The 27,900-nt window shown below is 54.8% G+C and overlaps 1 protein-coding gene and 2 pseudogenes across 1 annotated transcript; 1 reads left to right on the plus strand and 2 right to left on the minus strand.

Moving 5' to 3' along the window:
- Window positions 1-27,525, minus strand: LOC119696351 (olfactory receptor 14J1-like). The gene is made up of 2 exons (XM_038126059.1): window positions 27,422-27,525; window positions 1-956 (listed from the first exon to the last, which is right to left on the minus strand). Exon 2 carries the CDS (start codon window positions 931-933, stop codon window positions 1-3), a length of 933 nt encoding a protein of 310 aa, XP_037981987.1. The 5' UTR covers window positions 934-956; window positions 27,422-27,525.
- LOC119696322 overlaps window positions 1-27,900 on the minus strand; it is a 2,199,709-nt pseudogene that overhangs the window by 984,030 nt on the left and 1,187,779 nt on the right.
- Window positions 15,243-27,900, plus strand: part of LOC119696323 — a 1,148,804-nt pseudogene continuing 1,136,146 nt past the window's right edge.

The following is a 27,900-nucleotide window of genomic DNA, read 5'->3' on the forward strand; positions in this document are numbered from 1 at the left end:
TTATTGTTTCTGAAAGCATCCAGTAATCAGTCTCCACACTGCAGCCTTGAGCTCCTGGTTCCTCAGGCTGTAGATGAGGGGGTTCAGGGCTGGAGGCACCACCGAGTACAGAACTGACAGGGCCAGATCCATAGATGGGGAGGACATTGAAAGTGGCTTCAGGTAAGTAAAAAATGAGGTGCTGATAAACAGGGAGACCACGGCCAGGTGAGGGAGGCAGGTGGAAAAGGCTTTGTGCCGTCCCTGCTCAGAGGGGATCCTCAGCACAGCCCTGAAGATCTGCACATAGGAGAAAACTATGAACACAAAACAGCCGAATAACAGAAAAGCAGTGCCCATTAGAGGCCCAAATTCCCTAATGTAGGAATTTGAGCAGGAGAGCTTGAGGATTTGTGGGATTTCACAGAAGAACTGGCCCAGGGCATTGCCATGGCACAGGGGCAGGGAAAATGTATTGGCCGTGTGCATGAGAGCAGTGAGAAAGGCACTGGCCCAGGAAGCTGCTGCCATGTGGGCACAAGCTCTGCTGCCCAGGAGGGTCCCATAGTGCAGGGGTTTGCAGATGGACACGTAGCGGTCGTAGCACATGATGGTCAGGAGGGAAATCTCTGCTGCTGTGCAGAAGACAAAAAAAAAGACTTGGGCAGCGCATCCTGTGTAGGAGATGTTCCTGGTGTCCCAGAGGGAATTGTGCATGGCTTTGGGGACAGTGGTGCAGATGGAGCCCAGGTCAGTGAGGGCCAGGTTGAGCAGGAAGAAGAACATGGGCGTGTGCAGGTGCTGGCCGCAGGCTACGGCGCTGATGATGAGGCCGTTGCCCAGGAGGGCAGCCAGGGAGATGCCCAGCAAGAGGCAGAAGTGCAGCAGCTGCAGCTGCCGCGTGTCTGCCAATGCCAGCAGGAGGAAGTGGCTGATGGAGCTGCTGTTGGACATTTGCTGGGGCTGCACATGGGGACCTGTTCATGGAGAAAGGAAAGTGATGTGTAAGAGGAGATGCCTGTAACCAAAATCAAAGCCATTTCCCATACACCCTCCCAGGAACACACAGACATGGTCTTCAGTGTTTTCAAGATCCGAGGTTTTGTTTATAGGCTCCTCCATATCTTTCCTGGTATTCATGGATATCAGAAACCATCATCATTTCTGCTACCCTCTGGTAGAACTGAGGGAGTTCCCTGAGAAAAGATGATGTGTGGAGACTGGGGGGAAATGGTCTGTCAGTTCATTCTCTTTGGAGTTTCTCTGGGCTTTCACTTTTCTCAAATGGAGGATGTTCACACTCCTATGTTTTACTTAAAAGATCACCAGATATTGCTGAGAGCAGATGGATATCCCACAAATAAGCTCCACATTTGTAGCCAAGCACTCACATTGCTCATTTCCCAAACCCAGCAGCATTTTTAGTGCCAGAACACCTCTGCCTTTCCCTATCAATCTTAGAACTCAAAGATGCTCTAGGACAGGTTTGCATCCTGGACTGAAGCTCCCAGCTTGGACTGAAATCTCAGGGAGAATTCCAAGTGTCCTTATGATGGCATTGGATTGAGGGATTTGCAGTTCCTTCCCTGGCTGCACTGACAGCATTGCCCAGAGCCAGGCACTGGCGACAGCGTCACCCTGAGCCAGCTGTGCCCCCTGCCAGAGCCCCCAGTGCCGGGCAGCTGCTCCCAACCCTGTGCTCTGCAGAGGGAGCTGGGCCCGGGGCTGCAGAGCTGCCCCACGGCTCTGCTGCAGCTCTGCCTGCACAGGAGAGGCTTCACGCCTTGGAGCCCCGCCCTGAGGGCAGAGGCTTGGCTGGGGGACAGGAGGGAGGGGGCTTGTTCAGAGGGAGGATCTCCACTGGATCACCTGTGGAGATCTCCAAACTCTCCCTGCCACAGTATTTCTGGGGTTTTGTTTCCTCCCATTACCCAATCTTCTCCCTGCTTCCTGGATATTTTCCTCCTGCAGGTGTTTCCCTGTGCCTGATCTCTCCCTGCCAGCACTCACAGACCCCAAATCTCTGGGCACTCTCCTTGGCCCTACAGAAGCCTGCCTGTCTGCAGGGCACTGGCTGGGGGCAGGTTGTATTTGCAGCTTGGAGAAAGGACAGCTCAGACTGAGCCTGATGGGTCCTGGAAAGGTGATGCTGCTGCTGTCCATAGGCGGGAGGCTGGAAGCACATTAGGGATCTTCTGTGAACCTACTGATCACTAAAAGGAACAGTTGGGATGTCTCAGGCACTTGTCAGAATTCACAACTAATAATTCATAATCAAACTTTAATATTTGTCTCCCATCACTGTCTTTCTCCAATAGCAGGAAACTGAATACCTAGTTTATGGAAGATTCCTAATTTCCATTGAAATCCTTGTCTTGGAAATATTCTATGACTGATCAGAACCCCTCAGCATGTCAGAGCTTCATGAGCATTTCACCTCCTCTGCCCCAGAAATACACAGAGTTGTACTCACAGAGTCTGTAGGCATTGGGATGTTCCAGCTGTAGGAGATCACTCCATGAGCTGCAGCTGCATTGTCCTGCAGCCAGAGGTTCCTGTGCCAAGGGCTGGTGGGGATTCTGCCCCAGGCACTTCTCAGCACCTTCCCAGCCCTGACTGATTGAGGCTCTCTGTGCCTCTGTGCTGTGCCCGGGTGGCTGCAGGCAGTGCCCCAGCCCTGCTGGGCTGGCAGAAGAGCTGCTCAGCAAGAGAAATGTGCTTTTCAAGCTCTTCTTGGTTCCCAGGAGCTGCCTCTGTGCCAGCAGCCCAGCCCAGCTCAGCAGCACAGCCACAGCACAAGGACTTTAATGACCCTCTGGGGCTTTGTGCTCAGGCCCTGAACATCAGTCCCTGAGAGGGAGCTGAAGAAACCTCTGCAGAGCTCCAAGTCACAATCACACTCCAAAGTTTCTTGGACTTTTAATGGGTCCCAGGGAGGGACAGCACTGAGAAAGTGTCTCCAGGCCCCAGGCAGAGCAGAGAACTGCAGGCAGTGATGACAGGTGGGGACAAAGAGAAGCCAAGGCTTGGTGCCCTGGGGCACAGCAGGCTCTGTGCCACCAAGGGCTGGCAGGAGACACCTTGTCCTGAGGCACTGGGGCCTCCTGGCACAGCCCCAGCCAGGCTGGCCACTGGCAGCCCCTTGTCCTGCCCTCAGCATCCCCCCCTAGCCCACATGCCAGTGGCCTCAAGGATCTGCTGGAAGGAGTCCCTGGGGAGCCTTGCTCAGCAATGGCCCTGGGGGCTCCTTCATGCTCCCAGGGACTGCAGGCTTTTCAAAGGACTTTGGCTTTTGCTTTTGCCTTGGAGTCTCTGAGAGGTTTCTGCAATCATGGCCTCCAATGATCTGCTGTAATTAGTCCCTGGAGAGGCTTTGTCAGTAACAACACTCAGTGGGGCTCATTAATGCTTCAAGGTACTTCAGTTATTTTCAGGTACTTGGTGTTTCCCTTTTGATCCAGACTCTGTGAGAGGTTTGTGCAATCCTGGCCCCAATTATCTGCTTTAACGAGTCCCTTGAGAGCTTTGTACTGACACTCAGTGGGGCTCATTAATACTTTGAGATACTCAAAGTTTTTAAGGTACTTTGGAATTTTCTTTCCTCACTGAGGTTCCTGAGAGGTTTTTGTGTCATCCTGGCCTCAAATTCTCTCCTCCAAGGAGTCCATGGGCAGCCTATGTTGGGGATGGACCTCAGTGCGACTCATTAATTCTTTTAGACACTTTAAAGTTTTCTTCTGACTTTGACTCCTGGAAAAGTTTGTGCAATCTCCTCTCAGGCCCTGAGGTTCCAGGGCTCAGCTCCAAAAGAACCACAGGGCTCATTAGGATCAAGCAAGTCCAGAGAAACCATGGCTCTGCCTTGATTTCTCTGTCTTCTTGTGCAGCTCATCAGGAAGCTTTCTGTAGTGGTTTTGGTTCTGGCAATTTGAGATTTCTTGGCCAATGTATCAATTAATGTGGCGGGTTCAGTGTTGGCTAATTACCAGTGCACTCACTAGAATATACTTATTCATTTCCTGCTGTGAGGTGGGATTAGGAGAAAGGCAACGTAGGTCTAAAACATTAAAAGGGTATAAAGAAAAGTTCAATAATAGTAATAAATATTAAGAGTAATAAGAATCAGAACAAAACTTTCAGAACACTTCTTTCCCTAGAGCCTTTTGTTTTTTTACTGACAATGTAAAGAGAGAAACCTAAGATTTTCAGTTTCTTACCTCTAGAATAGTCTTTCTTCAGTTCTCTTCAGGAGAGGAGTCTCTCTTTCATGCTGTGGAGTTTTCTCTGTAAGAAAACAATTCTCTCGTGGCTCTCAATTTCCACGAATAGCAGCCACCCCAAAAATCTACATTTATGAAGAAGTCCCACCCATTTGTTCACAGCCTTTCCCACAGTTGTGTTTATGGGCCATGTCAGCTCAGGGGTTATTAGTTTGAAGATGAGCTGTTTAAGAGCAAATGTTCTCTTCATCTATTACTGAAATCATCTTCATCTCTGGGAAGAGAGATCTTTTTCTTCTCTCCCTGAGGGCACAGGGTCTCATCACTCTTCTCTTTTTTTTCTGTACAAAGTTCTCATGGGATCACAGCTACTTCAACATTTGCTTACTTTAGCATGGAGGCCTTTGCCAAAGAAGTCATCTCCCCATAATTTTCAGTGTGTTATAGGGAAAAAGAGAGTCTGGTGTATCAGTTACATCCTTCTCCATAGCTTTACAAGAGGATTTCAGCCCCAAGATCAAGGCATCTCCTCATCCCTCCCATCTGGGACTCAACTTTCTCTTCACTGACCTCGGTGTCTTCATGCTGCTCCTCTCTGTGCCTGCACTTTGTCCTTTTCTCTCACTCCAGGGAGGATGGAAGCACTGAAAGAGTTCATATCTCGCCCGGGGCCTGCAGATGGTTACGTGACCCCGGCCGGGCTCGGTACTTGCGGCCGGAGCTGTTTTACCATGGAGGTTTCTGCAGCGGCTGCGCTGGGGCTGTGTCAGGATGGGCCGCGCTGGGGGGAGGGCCAGGATCTCAGCAGCCAGGCCAGAAACAGCAGCAGCACGGCCAGGGGCCAATGGCTTCTCCTCCCCCTGCCCGGGTGGTTGTGCGTGAACCCCAATGGTGGCAGAATCTTGGCTGACCTGGCCTGGCCTGGGGCTGCTCCTGGGGCCTGGTGGATCCTGGCTCAGCCCAGGCTGGCAGCAGGGCAGGGCTTGGTAGCGCCCAGATGTTCCCAACCGCAGCCACGGCCCAGCCCAGCCTCAGCCCCAGGGCCTCCCCTTTCCCTGCCCAGCAGCCGATGGGGCCTGGCGGGCTCCCTGGGAAGGGGCCCAGACCCATGGCAGGAGCCACCCGGCCCACCCTGGATGAGATGGAAACCAGATCAGCCTTGTTGCCTCTTTGCCAGCCAGAAGGGTAAGAGACCCTCCCTGGCATTTTCTTCTTTAACATGTGTCTTCACACAGGCGTGTACAGTTTCCTGAGTGGTTTAACAGATTGTCAATTCTCAATGCTAATTACTGATCAGGTCTTTTTTTGTCAAACACGGAGGATACTGCTAGCAGCTTCGCTTAGAACATCACTTCCATGATTCAAAACCACCACAACAGCACAGAGCACAGAGCTCCTTTGTCCCTCTATAATGGTCATGTGCCCAAAGACTCAAAACCCCTCCTTGGGAGATCTCTGGGCGCTCTCCAAGGTGTTTCCAAATGAAAACATTCAGCTCATAGTCAAAGAAAATCACCAGAGGACAGGGCCTACCTGACCTGTCTGTCCTGGCTACTGTTGTCTGGGAGCAATCCTTGGATATCCAGAATTTGGGAGGCCAAATTCTAATTATGGCCATGGCCCCTGGACATGAAAGCTGGTTCTTCTGCATGGGAATGAAGGAATAGAGCCCCAGTCTTTCAGGGACAGATGAGAGGTGACCACCAGAGGCCAAGGCCAGCCAGAGCTGGCAGGATTTTTTCTGAGAGATACCCTTGCTTATAGGAAATTTTTTAGGGAGAGAACTAATTTTGGCAATGGGCATCTGAAAAGAGGGACAGTTCTTTTCCTTAGCAACCAAAATACAGAGTCGCAGTGCTGCAAGAGCTGATGAGAGGCAGCCCTTGACATCCCAAGATCAGCCAGACCTGTCAGGTGGCCCATGGGAGGCCAAGCCAGCCAAACCTGTTCCATGTTCCCTGGGTTCCACGAGGCCCCACAGTGTCCCAATGGTCCCTTGCTTCCATGAGGCCCTGAGGTGTCACAATGCCCCCTTGGTGACATGAGGCCCTAAAGGGTCACAATGGTCTCCATGGTTCCATCAGGCCCCACAGAGTCATCATGGTCTCTGGGCTCCATGAAGCCCCGCTGTGTCACCATGGCCCCTTGGTTCCATGGGCTCCAGTGGTGCCACAATGATCCCCTGGGTTCCATGAGGTTCCCTAGTGTCACCATGGTATCCTTGGACCTGCTGGGACTCTCAGTGTGTTCCCAGTCACCCCAGTATGGTTACAGACACTCCCAGTACATCCCAGTTGCCCTCAGCATACTCACAGTCATTCCCAGTCATATCCACTTGGCCCAGTAAGGTTCCACTTTCCACCAGTATGATCCCAGTCACTCCCAGGGAAGGGAAGGGACCGGGACAGACTGGGACAGGCTGGGATGAACTGGGACACCGGGACACACCGGGACACACCGGGACACACCACGCTCAGGACTGGGACCACTGGGAGCAGGATCAGAGCACCCTGGGACCCAGCAGGGCCAGAACTGGGGCAACAGGGATCACAGTGGGACCAACTGGGATTGACTGGGAGTGTCTGTGACCATACTGGGGGTGACTGGGAACACACTGAGAGCGACTGGGAGTCACTGAGAGTCTGCACTGGGGGCAACTGGGATTGACTGGGACCATGCTGGGGAAGACTGGGATCATAGTGGATTCATACTGGGATCATACCTGGAGTGACTGGGTCTGTGCTAGGGTGCAGTGGTTTTGGATTGCTAATTTAGGATTTCTCTAATTTTGAGATTTTTTTGGCTAATGTACTAAAGAACGTGATGGGTTTGGTGTTGGTTAATTACTAATACACTCACTTTTTGTTGTTTGTTTGTCTCCTAGGATTAGGAGAAAGGTAAAGTGGGCTTAAAACTTTAAAAGAGTATAAAGAAAAAAATTATTAAAAGTAACTAAAAGGAAAAAAAAAGGTAGTAAGAATCAGAACAAACTTTTCAGAATACTTCTCTGCTCCCCAAGACTTTTTCTTTCTCACTGACAATGTAAAGAAACTGAACTTAGGATTTCTAGTCAGTTTACTACCTCTAAAATAGTCTGTTTTAAGTTCACTTAGGGAGAGAAGTCCCTCTTGTTAAAGTTATGGAGGCTTTTCTACAAGAGGAAAAAACAGTTTTCTTGTGGTTCTCAGGTTCGTCACGAATAACAGCTACCCGAAGAACCTTACTATCGTGAAATCTCTCTTATTTCTACAAGCCTTTCCACAGCTTGTCAATGAGCTATGCTGATTTATGGTGTATTGTTTTAAAGATGAGCTGTTTAAAGGCAAAAGTTCTCATTATCAGTCTCTAAAATCATCTTAATCTTTGGGAACAGAGAACTTCTTTTTTTAGAAGCACAAGAGTACTCTTCTCTCTTTCTCTGTTCAAACTTCTCATGGGATTACAGCTATTTTAACATCTGCCTACTTTAACATAGAGGCCTTTACTTGATCTCAGTTTGAACACTTTCATCTCCTTATGGTTTTATGTGTTACAAGGAAAAAGATATTTTCTTTATAGCTTACAAGAAGATTTCAGCTCTAAAAACAAAGCATCTTCTCACCCCTCCCATCTAAGACTTCTTCTTTATTAACTTTAATGTCTTCATGTTCTTTTTCATACACTTGCATTTTGTTCTTTTCTCTCACTCAAAAGAAGATTGAAGTACTGAAAAAGTTACCATCACACCTGAAGCCTACCTAACCCACCAATACCTTGTAACAGAAAGCTGAGGCTAAGTTGTGTTCAGATCAGCTTTATAGTTAGTTTTTAGTTTTCTACACCAGCTACAGAAGTCTGGTCTACAGCTACAGGTCTCAGCCACGCTGAGAAGAAGCAGCCTGGCAGCAAGATCTTCACAGCCACAGCCAGCCCTGCTCTGGCTCAAGCTCCGCAGCCTCCCTTGTCTTCCTGCCTGGCAGCTGCTGAAGCCCAGCCCGGCCAAAGCAGAGCCCAGAGAGAGAGAAGCCAGCAAGCAGCCCAGAAAACAGAAGAGAAGCCCAGCCCGCAGCAAGACTGCCCAGCCCAGCCCAGCCGAGGCACAGAGCCGAAGCCGAAACCCACCACCTCCCTGCCGACCAACAGAGGAAAAAAGAGCTTCCAAATTTTTCGTCTTTAACATGTGTGTTTCACAAAAGCGTGTCTAGCTTTCCAGCAGTTCAACAGACTGTCAGATACACAAAAACCTTCCCAAAATTTCCTCCCATTCCAAACCATAACACAGGGGCCACTGGGAGCAACTGGGATCCGACTGGGAGCAACTGGGAGCAGCTAGGACCAAGCTGGGAGCAACTGGGATCATGATGGCATCAGAGTAGGATCATACTGGGAGGGACTGGGTGTGTGCTAGAGGCAACTGGGATCACACTGGGAGGAGATGGGACCATGCTGGGGACAAATGGGATCATACTGGGAGCAACTGGCACCACACTGAGGGTGACTGGGGTCATTCTGGGATCGTACTGGAAGGGACTGGGAGCAGGCTGAGGGCAACTGGGATCATGTTTGGGCAACTGGGATATACAGGAAGTGACTGGAATCATGCTGGAGGTGACTGGGAGTGGCTATGAGCAACTGGAATCATACTGGAAGCTATTAGGAGCAACTGGGAGTGAGTGGAAACACATTGGGGGCAACTGGGATATACTGGGAGAGACTGGGAGTGACTGGAATAACGGAAGAAACATAAAGGAAGTTACTGGGATAGTACGGGCAGTATGTGAGAGAGACTAGAATCATTCTGGGAGTGACTGGAATCATACTGGGTGACTTGGAGTGACTGGGACCACACTGAGGACAAATGGCACCGTACTGAGAGTGACTGGGTTCAGACTGGAATCGTACTGGGAAGGACTGGAACCATACTGGGAGTGCCTGGAACTATAGCAGGGGTGAGTGGGAACACCTGGGACCATGCTGGGATTATACTGGGATCATAGTGGGAGTGACTGGGATGATACTGGGATGATATTGAGTGTAACTGGAAGTGACTGGGACCATCCTGGGGATGACTGGGAGCCACAGGGCCCATGCTGGGAGTGACCTGGGGGGAACTGGGGGAACTGGCCCAGCTGGGGCTCAGGGCTGTTCCTCACCAGGGCTGCCTCGGGTCCTGCTGCCACCCCCGGCCCCACAGAGCCGAGGGACAGAGGACAGCCAAGGGACAGGGGACAGGGACAGGGTACAGCCGAGGGACAGGGGACAGCCAGGGAACACGGCCTGGCCGAGGGACACTGAGCTCCAGCACTTTGGGCTGTTGCCCTTGGGCTCCCAGCACAGGCCCAGGGGCAGAATCCCCTCCAGGAACTGTTGTTTGCTTTGAGCTTTGCTCTGGAACATTCCCCAGGAGCCCCTGCAGCGGCTGCAGCCCGGCCGGGTGCCCGGGGCCACCAAAGCCGCTCCGGCAGTGCCCTCCTGCCCCGGGCAGGGCACGGAACAGCCAAGGAAAGGCTCGTGCTGGGCTCAGGGCAGGGACAGGGCACTCCCCTGGCACTGCCACGGGCACAGCAGAGCGGGCCTGGGCAAAGGACTGGGACTGATGTTCCATGGAATCCCAGCAGGGATTACTCCTCATTGCACTGCTGCCATTGGATTGGTCATCAATTCAAATTATTTCCCCATGGAGTTCCCATGGCAGTGGGTTAGGGAGGAGATCCATCCCTGGAATTCTCACCTGACTGGGATGAGAGTGAGATCTGGCCATGGAAATTCCATGGCAATTCCTGCATTTTCAAGTCCCCCATTCCTGAATCCCCCAATCCCATAGGAATTGCCCTTCCCCTCCCACACCCACCTTTGTGCTCCAGAGCCTCCCGACCACATCTGATGTATTTTGGGACCTCTTCCACACAGGTGTGTCCCAGCTAATGCTTCATCTGCCCCACCATGATCCCTTTGGATTCCCAGCACCTCTGGGTGATCCAGGTGGCACCATCGGACCCTGCAAAGCTCTCGGATCCCAGCTGGAAGGAGATGAAATCCCAGCCCTCGTAGCCGTACCCATAGGATCCATGGACATTCCACAGGACAGGAGGTCACAGCTGGAAACCTCCTGCAGCATGTGGAGACCTGGGAATGAGGAGAGAACCGACCCATGGAGTCATGTCCCAGCCCCAGGGAGCCCCTTGGAGCTCCCTGGATTCCCATCCCAGCCCCACAGATCCCCCCATCCCCAGAGATCCCATCCCAGCCCCTCAGAGTCCTCCATTCCCACAGATCCCAGCCCAGCCCCTGGCTCCCCCCACTCCCCCCGCTCTGGTTGAACCGGCCCCGTCTCCAGGTCACTGTCGGCCATGGGCCAGTTCCTGTCCTTGAGCTGGGGCTGGCTATCCCAATATCCCAGCTCTGCCTATCCCAATATCCCAGCTCTGCCTATCCCAATATCCCAGCTCTGGCCATCCCAATGTCCCGGCTCTGGCCATCCCAATGTCCTGGCTCTGGCCATCCCAATGTCCCGGCTCTGGCCATCCCAATGTCCCGGCTCTGGCTATCCCAATATCCCAGCTCTGGCTATCCCCATATCCCGGCCCTGGCCATCCCAATATCCCGGCTCAGCTCCCGCCCCCATCCCCGCTGTCTGCGGCTCCATCCGGCCCCGCTCGCTGCCCCAGCGCTCCCAGGGGGTCCCGTCCACGTCCCCCACAATCAAGGACTGGGGGACCCCCGGGCCAGGCTCCGACAGCGCCACTTCCAGGCAGTGCAGGGAGTGCAGAACTGGGGGGACACAGAGATTTGGGGGAGCTGGGGGGTTGAAAGTGAGAGTTTGGGGATCCAGGGGGGTCAACAGGCCAAGGAAAGGGGGGACATGGAGAGCTGGCAGAGCTGGGAAGGAGGTTCAGGGGCTCAGAGCCAAGGACAGGGGGTGCGGGGACTGGGAGAGCTGGGATGGGGTGTCCAGGGAATCCTGTGCCCAGGAAAGTGGGTGCCAGGGCTGCTCAGTGTGAGGAAAGGAGGGGCTGGGGGATGGGAAAGGCAAGAATGGGGGCCCAGGGGTCCCAGGTCAGGGAAAAGGGTGGGGCTGGGGGCTGGGAGAGGCGGGGAATGGGAAAAGGTTGTGTTGGTGCCGGATAAGGGGGTGCAGGGGGGGGGGTCTCAGTGCCAGACAGAGGGGTAAAGGGCATCTGCATTCTCAGGAATGGGGGTGCAGGGGGGTCTCAGGGTCACAGAAATGGGGGGGGCAGGGATGTGGAGAGGTAGAAGGGAGTTCCAAGGGGTCCTTGAGCCTAGGAAAGGGGAGTCCAGGGTTTCCCAACAAGGGGGTACCAGGGTGGGGACACCCGGGATGTTCAGGGAGTTCAGGGGGTCTCTGGCTTTGCACAAAGGTGGGGCTGGGGGCTGGGAAAGGCAGGAATGGGGCTCCAAGGCGTTCAAGGGTGTCCCAGGGTCAGACATACAGCAAGTCTGGAGGCTGGGAGCCATGGGATGGCCGGGAAGAGGGGAGCAGGGGCTCCTGATGTCAGGAAATGGGGGATCCAGGGGGTCCCTGGACAGCATAAGGGGAGCAGGGGGGTCCCGGTGCCGGCGATGGCGGTTCAGGGTCCCGGTGCCGGGGGTCCCGCTCCCCCCTGAGCGCCCCCAGCCCCAGCGCTGGAGCCATCGCGCTGCTCCTGCTCACTCCCAGGATGATCCCAGGATGATCCCAGTAGAACTCAGTCACCCAGGAGCTGCTCCCAGCATGATCGCAGCACAGCCCAGTCACTCCCACTCCTGGCATCCCCCCAGCCCTCTCTGCGTTCCGACCCGTCCCGGCTCCATCCCCGCCGCTCCCGCGGGCTGCGAGGGCTCCGGCAGCGGGCGAGGAAGAGGAGGGAGGGAGGAAGAGGCGGAGCGGCAGCAGAAGCAGCAGGAGGAGAGGACGGGGAACCGCGCGGCTCCGGCGCTGCCTGAGCTCGCAGCACCCCGGGAGCATCGCCCCCATCCCGCAGGTGCCCGGGGAGGGGGAGCTCGCCCCAAATACCCCGGGGGTGCCTGGGGTTGGGGTTTTTCGGGGGGGATGTTTGGAGCTCGCAGGGCTCCAAAGCCGAGCCGCAGATGGCCCTCGGGGGGACATCGGGGGGTCCCCGGGAGGTGTTTCTGGGGGGTCCCGGTGGGGGCAGCAGTGGCGGCAGAGTCCCGGCGGGGGGACACCGGTTTTGGGGAGCCCCGGGGGAGCCGCGGCTTCCCTGAGCGGGAGGCTGGAGAGAGGAGAGCCCCAGAAGGCAAAGGGGGACCCCGAGAGGGGGGGACCCCTGGCACTGCCGGCACCCCGGCACTGGGGGGTGCTGGGGCTGGAGGGGCGGCATGGCCGGGAAAGGGGCTCGGGGCTGCCGGGGCCGGCAGGGGCTGCTCCCAGCATGAGCCCAGGTGCTCCCAGTCATTCCTCATTATGCTGAAGTTTGGCCCAAGCATGCTCCCAGTTGCTCCCACTTTGATCCAATGTGTTCCTAGTTCTCCCAGTTGCCCCTAGTATAGTCCCAGTCACTCCCAGTGTGATCCCAGTATGATCCCAGTGTCTCCCAGCAGAGCCCCAGTCACTCACACTTGCCCCCAGTTACCCCCAGCATGGTCCCAGTTGCCCCCAGCACATTCCCAGTGGCTCCCAGTGTGGTCCCAGTCCCCTGCATGGTCTCAGGCACTCCCAGTATATCCCAGTTGCCCTGAACATTCTCGTAGTCATTGCCAGGCACTCCCAGTTACCTCAGCGTGGTTCAGCTGCCCCCAGTTTTATCCCAGTCACTGCCAGTCCATCCCCGTTGTCACCAGCATGCATCCTGTCATTCCCAGTTGCTCCCAGTTCCTCCCAGTGTGTGTGCAGGGAGCTCCCAGCATGGGCCTGGTAGTTCCCAGTAATCCCCAGTCAGGGTCTATTGACACCCACTATCATCCCAGTATGATCCCAGTCACTCCCAGTATGATCCCAGTGATCCCCAGTGTGATCCCAGTTGCTCCCTGTCAATGCCAGCATGACCCCAGTAGCCTCCAGTATGATCCCTGTGACTCCCAGTCTCTCCCAGTATATCCCAGTTGTTGCCAGCATGTTTCCAGTCACTCCCAGTTGTCCTCAGTTCCCAGCATAGGGTCCCAGTTCTCCTCAGCATGGTTCCCATTGTTCCCAGTGTGTTCTGAGTCATCCCCAGTATGGTGACAGGCACTCCCAGTATATCCCAGTTGCCCTCAGCATGTTCATAGTCATTTCCAGACACTTCCAGTGGTCCCAGTAAGGTGCTTGTTATCCCAGTATGATCCCAGTCACACCCAGTATATCCCAGTTGCCTCCAGCATGCATCCAGTCATTCCCAGTTCCTCCAGCTTGCTTGCAGCATGATCCCAGTTTCTCTCAGTTGCTCCCAGCAGCCCAGAGTGTGATCCCAGGTGCTCCCTTTCTACACCAATATGAGCCCAGTTACCTCCAGTATGATCCTTGTCACATGCCAGCACTCCCAGTATGGTCCCAGTATAATCCCAGTAACTTCCAATCACTCCCAGTATGGTCCCAGTATAATCCCAGTTATGTCAAATCGCTCCCAGTATGGTCCCAGTATAATCCCAGTAACTTCCAATCACTCCCAGTATGGTCCCAGTATAATCCCAGTTATGTCAAATCACTCCCAGTACAGTCCCATTATAATCCCAGTTATGTCCAATCACTCCCAGTATGGTCCCAGTATAATCCCAGTTAGGTCCAATCGCTCCCAGTATGGTCCCAGTTGCCTCCAGCTAGATCAAGCCAGTCAGTCCCAGTATGATGCCGTTTGCTCCCAGCGTGCTCCCAGTTGCTCCCAGTCACCTCCAGTATGGGAGATGATGTGCATGGTGTGTTCCCAGTCACTCTCAGACCCTCCCAGTATTAGTCCAGTCCCTCCCAGTATGATCCAGAGATGACCCCAGTGTTCTCCCAGTCACTGCCAGTATGAACCAGTTGTGCCCCACATGGTTCCTGTTGCTCCCTTTCACTTTTGTTCCAGTCACTCCCAGTCTCTCCCAGTGTACCCCAGTTCCTTCCAGCATATTCCCAGTCACACCCAGTTCCTTCCAGCCTGATCCCATTTGCTCACAACCACTCCCAGTCAGCCTCAGTGTAGTTGCACTCACAGTGCCAGTATGATCGCAGTCACCTCCAGCACAATCCCAGTTCATCCCAGTATAAGCCCAGTTGCTTCCAGTCACGCTCAGCATGCACCCAGTCACTCCCAGTTCCTCCCAGTTGCTCCCAGCATGATCTCAGTGGCTCACAGCTGCTGCTGGTCACCCTCAGCATGATCCCACTGGCTCCCACTATATCCCATTTGTCCCCAGCATGGTCTCAATTGCCCCCCAGAGGCTCCTACTCACTGCCAGTGTGATCCCAGAGTGATCCCAGTCTCCCTCAGTGTGATTGCAGTCTGCCCCAGCATGGGCCCAGCTGCCCCCAGTATGATCCCAGTATGATTCCAGTATGATGTCAGTGCAAAGCTGAGCGGAAAATGCCCCTTGGGGGGACACTGAGGGGTCCCGGTGGCAGCTGCTGGCAGAGGCAGCCTGGAGGAGCAGAGCCCTGTGTCCCCCAGGAGCCCAAAGCGGGGAGCCCAGAGAGGGGGGACCCTCAACAGCCTGGAGAGGGGCAGGGGGGAATCCTTGGAGCCCCTGCACCCCAAAGCAGACAATAAGGGGAGAAGGGACCCCGGGACCCCAAAACCCCCAGCATCCCTAAGTGGGGAGATGGAAAAGGGGGAACTTTTCGTATTCCTGGGACTCCCAGCAACCTGGGGAGGGTGAAGACTGAGTAGATTGGGGACCCCCCAGTAAAAGTGTGACCCCCAGCAGCTGGGACAGGGGGTAACCCCCAAACACCAAAAGGGAAGAGACCAGAGATGGAGAACTCCTGGGAGGCATTTTCAGGACTGAATCTTGGTGTTTGGGAGGTTTTTATGGAGCCCAGATGGCCGGTGACTTTTAGAGATGGACTTGGGCAGAGGCACCGTCAAACTCAATGTGCTCACCCCTTGTTTTTCCCCAGACCAGGATTTCTCATTCCCAAACATGGGCCGGATAGAGGAGGAGGCTGCGAGGAAGAGGAAGATGTCCCAGGACACCCAGGCAGGTGAGGAGGAAGTCAGTGCCCCTTTCCCCCTCTGTCCTGCTCCATCTCCCAGCCCAGCATGGCCCCTGGCTGCAGGACAACCCTGCTGCCAGCGCCGTCCTGCTGGGGATGCCCTGGGGGCATCTCCTTCCCCTTCCCTGTGGCATGGAGGCAAATCCCATCCTCTCCTTGTCCTTCCTCCTGCAGACAAGGAGCTGAGGATGGAGACCAGGGAGGACAAATCCCCACAGCAAAACCTCCTGGAAGAGGCCGTTTTGAGAGGCTCCAGGGCACAGGAATCCAATGCGGAAGAAAAGCCGCGGAGATCCCTCAGGACGAGGGGCTGCATACCCAGGCCAGGGTGCTCTGAGGAGGAAAGACCCAGCCTGTGCCAGGAAGGTGGACAGAGCTTCAGCCAGAGCTCGGAGCTGGTGGTCCATGAGCAGCTTCATGATGGGGAGAAGCCCTACAAGTGCTTGGAGTGTGGGAAGAGCTTCAGGCAGAGCTCTGACCTGATCTGCCACCAGATGATCCACACTGGGGAATGGCCCTACGAGTGTGGGGAATGTGGGAAGGGCTTCAGGTGCAGCTCCGCACTCATCATCCACCAACGCATCCACTCTGAGGAGAGGCCCTACGAGTGTCCTGAGTGTGGGAAGAGGTTTTGGATCAGCTCCCTTCTCCTCCAGCACCAGCGGATTCACACCGAGGAGAGGCCCTTCTGCTGCCCTGACTGCAGGATGGGCTTCAAGCACAACTCCCACCTGAGTTGTGGCACCGGCGCATCCACACCGGGGAGATGCCCTATGAGTGTGGGGAATGATGGATGAGCTTCAGATCGAGCTGCAGCCTGATCTGCCACCAGAGGATCCACACCAGGGAACGGCCCTACGAGTGTGGGGAATGTGGGATGAGCTTCAGCTGCAGCTCCGATGTGATCCGCCACCAGAGGATCCACACTGGGGAAAAGCCATACCAGTGTGGGGAATGTGGGATGAGCTTCAGCTGGAGGTCCCACCTGATCATTCACCAAATGATCCACACTGGGGAGAGGCCCTACGAGTGTCCCGAGTGTCAGAAGAGGTTTCAGACCAGCTCCAGTCTCCTCCAGCACCAGCGGATTCACACCGAGGAGAGGCCCTTCCACTGCCCCAACTGCGGGAAGGGCTTCAAGCAAAACTTCAGTCTCGTCAGGCACCGGTGCATCCACACTGGGGAGAGGCCCTACGAGTGTCCCCAGTGTGGGACGAGCTTCACCCAGAGCTCTACTTTGATCAGACACCAACGGAGGCACTGGTAAGAGAAGCCCTGCAAATGCCCCAGCTGCAGGAAGAGCTTTGTGCACTGCCCCAACTTCATCCCCATTGGAGGACCCATGTTGGGAAGAGCCCTGATTACCCACATTTCCTGTGCTCCTTGTTGGGAAGACACCTGGCTGGTGGTCTCCACGTCCTCCTGTGTAGCAGGCCCAGGGCTTGCAAGGGCTCCCTGGCGTTCAGCAGCCCAAGATAGGAAATGCCGAGTCATGATGACTGGACCTTAGAAGCCACTCTCTTCCGCCTTTGGACCCTTGCTTATCTCTCTGTAAGACTATGGGTCACTTTCCTTTGACCCTTACTATTGGACAATTTCTAAAACCCCTGTAACCGATATAAAGGGCTACTTTTTCCCAGCTTGTTAGAAGAGCTGTCCCTGAGAACCTTTGTGGAAGATCCTAATAAAGACTTTCCTGTGGAACCTCACACGGCGCTTCTCCTCTCTCTCCCTGCGTCTGCCTGCCTGTGGCACCTAGCAAGCTAAGGGCTGAAATCACACAATGAGCTGATAATCACTAAAGAGATGATTTCACTGAAGCTTGCTAAGGCAGCCTGTGGCTGACACCTGCCTAGGAACTCAGACAAGCTGTGACAAACAGGGCTGCACTATCTCAGCAGCCCTCTGAGACACCCTGAAACCCAGCAGAAGCCGCATTAGTTCTGTGCCACTCTCATACTTGTAAAATGTTTCCTCCTTCCAACAAATGTAAATCTACCCTCATTCATTTTAAACATACTGACCCTTGTTCTGTCACTGCAAGATTTGGGAAAAAATAACTCTGACCACAATTTTCCCATTTTCACAGATCTTGGAAAGGAACCAAAAATCTCCCAGTGTGGGGTTTGGAGGCCTCATCCCATGAGCAGCAGGTAGAGGCTGAGGGCTCTGGGCTCAGTGGTGTGGAGACTGAGGACAGAACAGGAGTAGCCTGGCAGGGATTGAAGGGTGGTTTCAGAGAGGCTGGAGCTTTTCTTCATAGAGGATATAAGCATGAGAAGGGAACAATGGCACCAAGGGCAGCTGGGGAGGTCCAGACTGGACACCAGGAGAAAGGAATTTCCCTGCCAGGGCAGGGCTGTGGTGCAGCACGTGCCCCAGAAGGAGACTGGAGCAGCCCAAGGCTTTGTGTGGGCAGGCAGAGGCAGGCAGGAGGCAGAGCTGTCAGCAAAGGAAGGGGGCCAGCCAGGTGGCGCAGCCGGGGGGTGACGACAGCCTGCAGGGACAGAGGCACAGGTTTGCTCAGCATCAGAGACACCTTTCCCTTGCTTGTCCCTACCTGTCATCACTGCGTCCAGTGTTCTGCTCTGCCTGGAACCTGGGGACACTTTCTCAGTCCTGTCCCTCAGAAGAATCTTTATTAAGTATGAGAAACTTCTGTGTTTCAATATATTTTGACTTTTGACAAGTTTATTTGAGCACACTCTGAGGGACTGAGGCTGATGCAAAACAGCACCAAAGCCCCAGAGGACATTCAAGTCCTTGTGCTGTGTCTGTGCTGCTGAGCTGGGCCGGGCTCCTGGCCCAGAGGCAGCTCCTGGCAAGGGCAGCGCTGCAGAGAGACAGCTCTGGCCAGGAGCAGCTCCTGTGCACAGCCCAGCAGGGCTGGGGCACTGCCAGGGCAGCTCAGGGACACGAGCAGGGCCCAGACAGAGCTCACAGGGGCTCAGCACTGGCAGGGGCTGTGGCATGTCCCAGAGGGGGCTGTGTCACAGCAGCACCTCTATGGCTGCGTCATAGGGGCACAGAGCAGCTGTGATGTCAGAAAGGCACTGGGTGACAGCACAGTGTGGGCTGTGCGAGGTCAGAGGTTGGGCTATGACATCACAGAGTTGGTTTTTTTTTGATGTCACTGAGCATCATAGAGGGGACTGTGTGACATCACAGAGCAGGCTGTGGCATCATGGCATGGCTGTGTGACGTCATAGAGCAGGATGTGAGGTCAAAGTGTGTGCTGTGACATTAGAGAGTGGCAGTATGACATCACAGAGAGGGTTTTGTGACATCACAGAGCTTTCTGTGATATCATAGAGTAGGGTGTGAGGCCATAGAGCAGATCCTGCCATCATAGAGAGTGGCACTGTGACATCAGTGAATGGGTTATGACATCACCGGGTGGCTGTGTAACATCATAGAGCATGCTGTGACATCACAGAACAGGCTGTGACATCACAGTGTTACTTTGTGACAACACTGAGTCTTCTGTGACATCACAGAGCAGCTGTATGACATCACAGGGGGACATCACAGGGGGACATCACAGGGAGGCTCTGTGGATAATAGGGGGCTGTGTGGCATCACATGAAGGCAGTGTGACATCACAGAGAATGTTTATGTTACATCACAGATTAGGCAGTGTGACATTACAGGTGGCTGTGTGACATCAGGGGCTGTGTGAGGTCACTGGGGAGGTCACTCTGTCCTAGCTCCCCCTCACATTTCCCCCTAGAGCAGTCCAAAGCAGCTCATGCACAGCGGGGTTCCCTGTCCCCGTGGCTCCCCCCTTGCCCCGGCGCCGTAGCCTCCCCCAGAGGATGTTCCACGAGATCAACCCGAGAGCCTGACACGGGGACGGGGGGCCTGGGCTGTGGGGGGTGGGACAGAAGGACAGGGACCCCCACAGCTGTGTCCCCCTGTCTCCCAGGGCCAGAGCCTGGGCCAGGGCTCCTTCACCCTGTTATGAACAAGGGCTTGGGAGCACTGAAAAAATCCCTGGCAAGGGAGCAGCAAAAACCAGATTTAATATTCAGCGACAGCACCATGAAGTTTCTTGGCAAGAGTCACTCTGCTCCTGACTGGACACTTCAGGCACAGCAAGGAAACAAAGCAACAACGAAACCAAACAAAATCCAGACAATCAAACCAGAAATGAACCGAGAACTGTTCCTCTGTGTGTGTGTGTGTGTGACAAAAGCTCAGTGAGGAAAGGATAAAAGGAATACGGCCCAAAAGCTTAACAGAGGTCAAAGTTAACAGGATTTGACTTATACCTTAACCTTAACTTCTACCTTAAACCTCACAATTTAGCAAAAGGACTGCACTTTACAGGATTTAACCTAAAACCTATGACTCAACAATTTAAAAGAAGAATAACATTTAACAATATTTACATTAGTTATAACTTCTATTAAACTTAACAACTTAGCAAAAGAACTCTTAGCAGCAATTAAATTAGCTTGGACCTTGTGATCTAACCTTACCTACAGGCCTGACTGACTCAGCTATCCAAGGCACTCAAGCCCCTCAGAGAGCAGCATTTCTGCCCCATTTCCCCAGCACAGACACTCCTGTGTGCACACAGACACCAAGAGTCAGTGCAAGGCACCTGTGAGAAATTCCCCTGAGGGCAGGAAATGCTCCCTGTGGATGCTTTGGCATCTCCCCAGCAGGTGAAGGGTTGAGCCTGGAGGAGTGGGGGGATCGGCCCAGGCTCCGTCACTGTTCAGGGATCCCTGAGTGCAGCAAACGGGAGAGTTCCCGGCTGGGAGAGGCCCCACTCAGAGGGAGTCGCTGGCCCAGGAGAGCTCCAAGGGGCTCCTTTTGGAGCTGTTTGTAGGGCCCCAAGAGAGGGGCTTCAGTCCCAGCAATGGCTCATCCTGGCCGCACTCGGCATCAACAGCTTTCTTTGGCAGTGTGAGAACAGGGATGTTGTGGCACTGAGGGAACAAAACCAGTTCCCAGGGCTGCTCCTACAGAAAGCAGGAGCTCTTTGGGCAGCAGCAGTGCCTGGGGCAGCCAGTGTTTGTGATGAGCTGCAGAGGAGCTGAGCCCAGGGGCTGTTGGCCAAGGCCGAGGCCCAAGGAGCATTTCTCAGCTGGCAGGGCGGCCTGAGAAGGGGAGGGGGGAATGCAGCAGCACAGGGCCCATGGAACCAAGGGAGCACTGTGACACTGTGGGGCCCTGTGAGACCAAGGGAGCATTGTGACACTGTGGGGCCCTGTGAGACCAAGGGACCATTGTGACACTGTAGGGCCTCATGGAATCATGGAGAGCACTGTGACTCTGCTGGGCCTCATGGCACCAGGGGACTGTATTGACACTGTGTGGCTCCATGGAATGTAGGGATCATTGTGACACTGTGAGGCCCCATCCAACCAAGGGTCCATTGTGACAGCATGGGACCTCATGGAACCATGGAGGCCATTATGACACTTTGCAGCGTATGGAAACAAGAGACCATTGTGACACTGTGAGACCCGATGAGCCAGTGGGTCCATTGTGATTCTGCAAGACCTCATGGAACCATGGAGAGACCATTAAGACACTTGACAGCTTCATGGAGCCAAGGGGCCATTGTGACACTGAGGGGCACCATGGAATCATGGAGACCATTGTGACCCTGGGGTTCCCCACAGAACCAGGAGGACCATTGTGATACTGTGGGGCCTGGTAAAACCAAGAAGACCTTGTGACACTGCACGTCTGCATAGAACCAAAGGTCCAATTAAAACAATTTAAATTTACAAACCAAAACCTCTACAATGTCATTATTAAACCTTTTGCCTAAGTTTCTCCGATTTTCAAAAGTTCCTGGTAAAGGCTGTTTGGTTGTTTTGGGCTGCTGAGAATCTCTTGGTGGTATTTCTCCAGGGAGTCCAACTCAGAGAACACAAACAATTGCAATTCCTTTTAAATGTCTCACTGAGAGAGTTGTTTGGGGAATGGGAGTCACGGTTGAGTGTCCTGCTTGGCACAGCCCAGGCAGGGCTCTCCCAGCCCCATTCCACACTCCATTTCCCAGCTGGAGCCGCTGGTGCCTCTGAGTTGTGCTGGCCCAGCCCCAGGGACGCTCTCCTTGTCTGCCCATTCCCCCACGGGCTCTGGCCAGGGATGGCCTCAGTGGGGGCTGCTGACATCCTCAGCAACTTGGAGGCTGCTGCTGAGTTGTACTGCTGCAGAGGCTTGTTCAGCCTTCAGCTCTTCAGTGCAGGAATTCAGTGTCCCAGGGCTCATGAACATCCAAACACCTGAACAGGCCAAGCCTCTGGGAATAAATTAATTTCACTTTCCAAATTTTTTTGTGGTTATTAGACAGATTCCAGCAGTGTATTCAAACGGAATATATTATACTTACAAAGATAGTGAGGAAATTCTTTTTTGCTCCTGTTTAGGTTTTGTTTCCTGGTAATACATTGATATGTGCAATCTCCAATTGACATTGAGTCCAAATACCTCCTCATGCAGTTTGAATTGAAATATTATTGTCTGACAATCAATCAGACTCTGTCCCTACCCCCACCCCACCATTTCCCCCATCCAAGGCCTGGCACTCAGAGCAGCCTTGTGCAAATCTGAGCTCCCTCCAGCCCAGGCTGCACCTGCAGCTTTCAGCTCCTTGGCTCCAACTCCCACCTGCTTTCCTTGCAGAAGGAGCTGCCCGAGACACAGAGGGATGTTCATTTCTTGTCAGCCAACAAAGCCAAGGCAAGGCACAGCTCCATCAAATGCAAAAGTCATTCCTCTGCTGCATATTAAATCCCCCTTCCACAGCAGACAGTCTCAGAGCAATGGAAAACACCTTCTGTGCCCAGCACAGATCCCAAGGTCTCCCCAAACCCTCCCTGCCCCGATTCTGCCTAGATTTGCTCTTTGCAAACACAAGTCACATGATTGCAGTATTTCTTGTCCTGCAATCAGTATTTCCAGGAAATTTCTGTTCCTAGAGGGGAAATTTTGCAATTGTTAAAAAGTATTCTAATAATCTGGTTGATGGAGATGTGCTTTTATAATACGACATGTTCAAGTATTAACACCTGTGCCCCATTCCAGGCAGATATCAGTTGTGTGCCCATGAACAGGCAGTGCCACTTGTGCCTTGGGGTGCCCAGCTGGGATTGGATCTCTCTGTGCCCCATGGCTTTTCTGCTGGGCAGCCTCTGCCAGCTCCTGCAGAGCCCCTGGCACCTGTGGGGCTGCACAGACAGCCCTGCCCCGGGCTCTGCCGGCCTCTGGGCCAGCAGAGAGGCCGGCCAGGGCTGGCCATGGCCAGGAACAGGCCCTGAGCCCCGCAGGAGGATGGAGCTGGGCCAGAGCCAAACTCAGCCCAGGGCAAAGCTGGGCTCAGCAGCCAGGGCTGCCAAGGCCTGGGGACAGAGGCTGGCAGGGACAAATATCCTGGGCCCCCTCCCTGCTCTGTCCATGCCACCAAGGGCACAGAGCAGCCTCCTCTCTGGGCCACTTGCCTGTTTTCAATGCTTTGCACAGGTGCTGGCCCTGCCCCACAAGGCCTGCAGAACAAAGGAGACCCTTGGGAGAGCCTGGGGACAATGGAATCAAGGGGCCATGGCTCCCTTGCAAGGGCTCTGGGAACCGAGGGAACAATTGTGACACTGTGGTGTCCCATGGAACCAAGGGACCCTGGGGACACTGCAGGATCTTGTGTCACCAGGGCTCCACTGTGACACTGCAGCACCAAGGAATTCCTTGTGGCACTCGGAGGCCTCATGGAGCCAAGAGGCCACTGTGACCCTGCAGGGCCTTGTGGAACCATGCAGAGCATTGTGACAGAGCAGGACCTGGTGTCACGATGGGGCCATGGTGACACTGCAGGGTCCCATGGAATCAAGGGGCCAGTGCTGCTCCTCAGGGACTCCTGGAATGAAGGAAACATGTTTGACACCGTGGTGGCCCTTCGGACCAAGAGATCATTGTGACACTGTGGAACCTGGGAGAGAATTGCTGCACTGCCAGACCTCATGGAACCAAGAATCCACTGTGACACCGGCAGGGCCTTGGGGACCACAGTTCCATGATGACATTGTGGGGCCTCAAGGATCCGAGGGACTTTGTGACATGAAGGAGTCCCATGGAACCAAAGGGACATTGTGACACTGGGAGGCCTCATGGAATCATGGAGACCATTGGGACACTCTGGGGCCTCATGGAACCCTGGTGACACCAAGTTGTCTGGGAGTGTTGATCTGCTAGAGGGTTGGAGGGCTCTGCACAGGGCCCTGGACAGGCTGGATCCAGGGCCCAATCCAACAAGGTGACGTTAACAGTTCCAAGTGCCGGGTCCTGCACTTTGGCCACAACAACCCCTGCAGCACAACAGGCTGGGGACAGAGTGGCTGGAGAGCAGCCAGGCAGAAAGGGGACCTGCAGGGACTGCTGGACAGCAGGCTGGACATGAGCCAGCAGTGTGCCAGGTGGCCAAGAAGGCCAATGGCTCCTGGCCTGCATCAGGAATGGTGTGGCCAGCAGGAGCAGGGCAGGGATTCTTGCCCTGTGCTGGGCACTGCTTGGGCAGCACCTCGAGTGCTGTGTCCAGTTCTGGCCCCCCAATTTAGGACAGACATGGAAGGGATGGAGCATGTCCAGAAAAGGGCAACAAGGCTGGGGAGGCATCTGGAAAACAGGTCTTGTGAGGAGTGGCTGAAAGAGCTGGGGTTGTTTATCCTGGAGAAGAAGAGGCTTAGAAAAGGTAAGGTTGGACTTGATGATCTCCAAGGTGTTTTCCAAACTTGCTGATTCTGAGATTCTCTGAAACCACCCTTGGAGCAGTGGCAGGATGAGCCCAGGGCCTCCTCTTCAGAAGCTCCAGCAGCCCAGGTGCCTCAGCTTCTCCTGCCAGCCCCAAAGCCATCCTGTCAGTGCTGCAGAGCCTCTGCAGCTCCTCCTCACTGCCCAGAACAGGGAGCCCCACAGGCAGACACAGCAGCCCAGATGGGCACCCCTGGCCTGGGCTGCCTCTGGCAAGGGAGCAGCACGGGGCACTGCAGGAGCCTGCAGACAATTGCTGCAGCACTTGGAGGATGATCCTGCTCCCCAAGGGCCGTTCCCATGGTGCCAAGTCAGGAACTGCAATGAGGAGTGGGGCCAGAGAAGAAAGGGCAAACAGGGATGGGCTGTTTGCAGGGCAGGGAACAGGGCTGGGAAAGAAGAAGAAATCTGGGCAAGGGAAGAGTAAAGAAATCAAAGGTGAAGCCCAGGAAATGCTCAGGGCAGTTTGGGGGTGGCTGCCAGGCAGCCCTGGCTCTGAGCAACAGCGTCTGCAGTGGGACAGGAAACTCCCAGCTGATGGGAACAAACTTTCTGGCTGACTGCAGAGGCCAGCACAAAGCTGAGTGCTTTCCCTGCTGTCCCCCAGCCCTTGCTGGCCCCAGGGGCTGATGGCATTTGTGCTCCCTCAGGTTGATGTCCCCACAGCAGCAGCATGGGGGTGCTCCCGCCTGCTGTGTGCAATGCAAACAGGGGCTCCTGAGCCAGTGCTGCCGTGCCTGTGCCTGCAAGGATGCGGCACCTGTGTGAGCTGGGGGAGAGGCCAGGGCTGCAGAGGGGGGGATGGTGTTGGCAGCTCCATGAGGACGCTCTGGGACGCTGCCCTGGGCTGTGCAGCGCACTGGGGATGGATCAGCCCCTGCTCTGCTGCTCCTTCCCGTGTGCCCCAGGGCCCTTGCAGAGCCCCAGCCATGCTGTTTGCCCCCAGCCTGCCCACGGCCACCCTGGGGCTGCTCACGGGGGTTTTCTGTGCTCAACATTGGCATGGGTGTGTTCTTGAGAGAGCCTGGGCAAGGAGCCTGCAGCCCCCAGGCCCTGGCCTGAGGCGTCAGCGCTGCCCCAGCAGTGCCCATGGCCTGTCCCTGCTGCAGCCCCGGCACTGCCACCCCCAGCACTGTGCCCGGCCCCGAGAGCACTCAGGCCCTACAGCAACACCAGGGCCACCAGGGCAGCGGGGCAGGGCCCCGGCAGCAGCACTGGCAACACCAAGTGCTGCTGCTGCTGCTGGGCACAGCTGCTGGGCCAGCACTGATCTGCCCCCAGCTCTGCACACAGACATTGCTGCTGCAGCTCCAGAGGAGGCAACCAAAGGGCATCTCTGCAGAAAACTCTGCTAGGAGATCCTTTAGTTCCTGTAAAGCCTGCAAGAGTACAGCCATTCATTGACAAGTTCTGTGGCCACAGGAAAGGTGGAGAGAAACAAAATGAGAAATGGCACAAACAATGACATTTTTTGTGGACAATATGAAAAAAAAAAAAAACCAAAGAAAAATCAGCTCCAAAATGAACCAACAAGAAGTATTTAAAGAATACTTTTATTAGAAGTGATTGGCAGAAATTGGCCAGCAGTTTAATGTTTCTGAAAGCATCCAGTCATCAGTGTCCACACTGCAGCCTTGAGCTCCTGGTTCCTCAGGCTGTAGATGAGGGGGTTCAGGGCTGGAGGCACCACGGAGTACAGAACTGACAGGGCCAGATCCAGGGAGGGGGACGAGAGGGAGGGGGGCTTCAGGTAGGCAAACATGACAGTGCTGAGGAACAGAGAGACCACAGCCAGGTGAGGGAGGCAGGTGGAAAAGGCTTTGTGCCGTCCCTGCTCAGAGGGGATCCTCAGCACAGCCCTGAAGATCTGCACATAGGAGAAAACTATGAACACAAAACAACCAAAACATAAACAGATTGAGAACACTATGAGCCAAGTTCCCTGAGGTAGGACTTGGAGCAGGAGAGCTTGAGGATCTGTGGGATTTCACAGAAGAACTGGCCCAGGACATTGCCATGGCACAGGGGCAGGGAAAATGTATTGGCCGTGTGAAGCAGTGAATAGAGAAAGGCAGTGGCCCAGGCAGCTGCTGCCATGTGGGCACAAGCTCTGCTGCCCAGGAGGGTCCCGTAGTGCAGGGGTTTGCAGATGGACACGTAGCGGTCGTAGCACATGATGGTCAGGAGGGAAAACTCTGCTGAGATAAAAAATACAGTCAGAAAGACCTGTGCAGCACATCCTGTGTAGGAGATGGTGCTGGTGTCCCAGAGGGAACTGTGCATGGCTTTGGGCACAGTGGTGCAGATGGAGCCCAGGTCAGTGAGGGCCAGGTTGAGCAGGAAGAAGAACATGGGCGTGTGCAGGTGCTGGCCGCAGGCTACGGCGCTGATGATGAGGCCGTTGCCCAGAGGGCAGCCAGGGAGATGCCCAGCAAGAGGCAGAAGTGCAGCAGCTGCAGCTGCCGCGTGTCTGCCAATGCCAGCAGGAGGAAGTGGCTGATGGAGCTGCTGTTCGACATTTGCGGTGCCTTGCAAAGGGGATCTCTAAAAAAAGTAATCATGGAATAGTTGGGTTTGGAGAGGACTTCAAATATCCCAGCACAGCCTCAGGCACTTTCCCCCCACTGCCTGCCCAGGGCTCTGCTGCCTGGAGCTGTCCCTCCCTGCCAGCAGCTGCTTCCCTGTGGCCAGGGCTGGGCCCTGCCAGTGCTGCCAGAGCCCAGCCCCGCCCTGGGGGCTCATCTCTGCCCTGCAGACCCCTCCAGCTCAGGCACTGCCCAGGGGCAGCTCTGGCTCTGCAGGCTCTGATGGCAACCTTAGAACAACCCTGAGGAGGTTGGAAAAGCGACACTGATGCTGCCTCTATGGGGACCTGTGCTGATATCTGTCACTGCTTGGTTTAGTAATATCTGAGAGCAAAGTTGTTTGTTTTTTCTCCACCTGAACTGAGAGGTGAATATATATGTGCAATTTCCTATCCAGGCAACCCCGAGCAGTATATTAAAAAAGCAAAAATTCCTTTTTATGCGCCCAGTGCCTCACTGTGCTCAGTGTATAATCTACTTGGAAATGTACTGGAGTTAAAATGTCCTGCTGGGAGCAGTCATGAACAATGTAACATCCTCACCACACAAGGAGAACACTTCTAAGCCTTACCAGCTGTCTTCTTCCACCCACATCTTGCCCCCCCCAGTGATGAGAGCAGCTCCCCGGGCTGGCTGAGAGCTGTCCCTGGCAGGCAGCAGAGTCCCTGCCCCAGCACAGCGCCCTGGGCTGCAGGAGCCTGCTCTGCACGAAAGCCCTGGGCACCCCTGGCTGCTCTGCACAAGAGACAATCAGAGAATGTACTCACAGGGTCTGTAGGCATTGGGATGTTCCAGCTTTAGGCGAGCACTGCAGGAGCTGCAGCTGCATTGTCCTGCAGCCAGAGGTTCCTGTGCCAAGGGCTGGCAGGGATTCTGCCCCAGGCACTTCTCTGCACCTTCCCAGCCCTGACTGGTTGAAGCTCTCTGTGCCTCTGGGCTGTGCCCGGGCTGGCTGCAGGCAGTGCCCCAGCCCTGCTGGGCTGGCAGAAGAGCTGCTCAGCAAGAGAAATGTGCTTTTCAAGCTCTTCTTGGTTCCCAGCAGCTGCCTCTGTGCCAGGAGCCCGGCCCAGCTCAGCAGCACAGACACAGCACAAGGACTTTAATGAGCCTCTGGGGCTTTGTTCTCACGCCCTGAACATCAGTCCCTGAGAGGCAGCTGAAGAAACCTCTGCAGAACTCCAAGTCAGAATCACACTCCAAAGTTTCTTGCACTTTTAATGGGTCCCAGGGAGGGACACGACTGAGA

This window comes from Motacilla alba, unplaced genomic scaffold (assembly GCF_015832195.1).
Source record: "Motacilla alba alba isolate MOTALB_02 unplaced genomic scaffold, Motacilla_alba_V1.0_pri HiC_scaffold_28, whole genome shotgun sequence".
Lineage (NCBI taxonomy): Eukaryota > Metazoa > Chordata > Aves > Passeriformes > Motacillidae > Motacilla > Motacilla alba.

Excerpts from the sequence above, each read along its gene's own strand:
- LOC119696351 (XM_038126059.1), bottom strand. The coding sequence starts at position 933 with ATGTCCAACAGCAGCTCCATCAGCCACTTCCTCCTGCTGGCATTGGCA.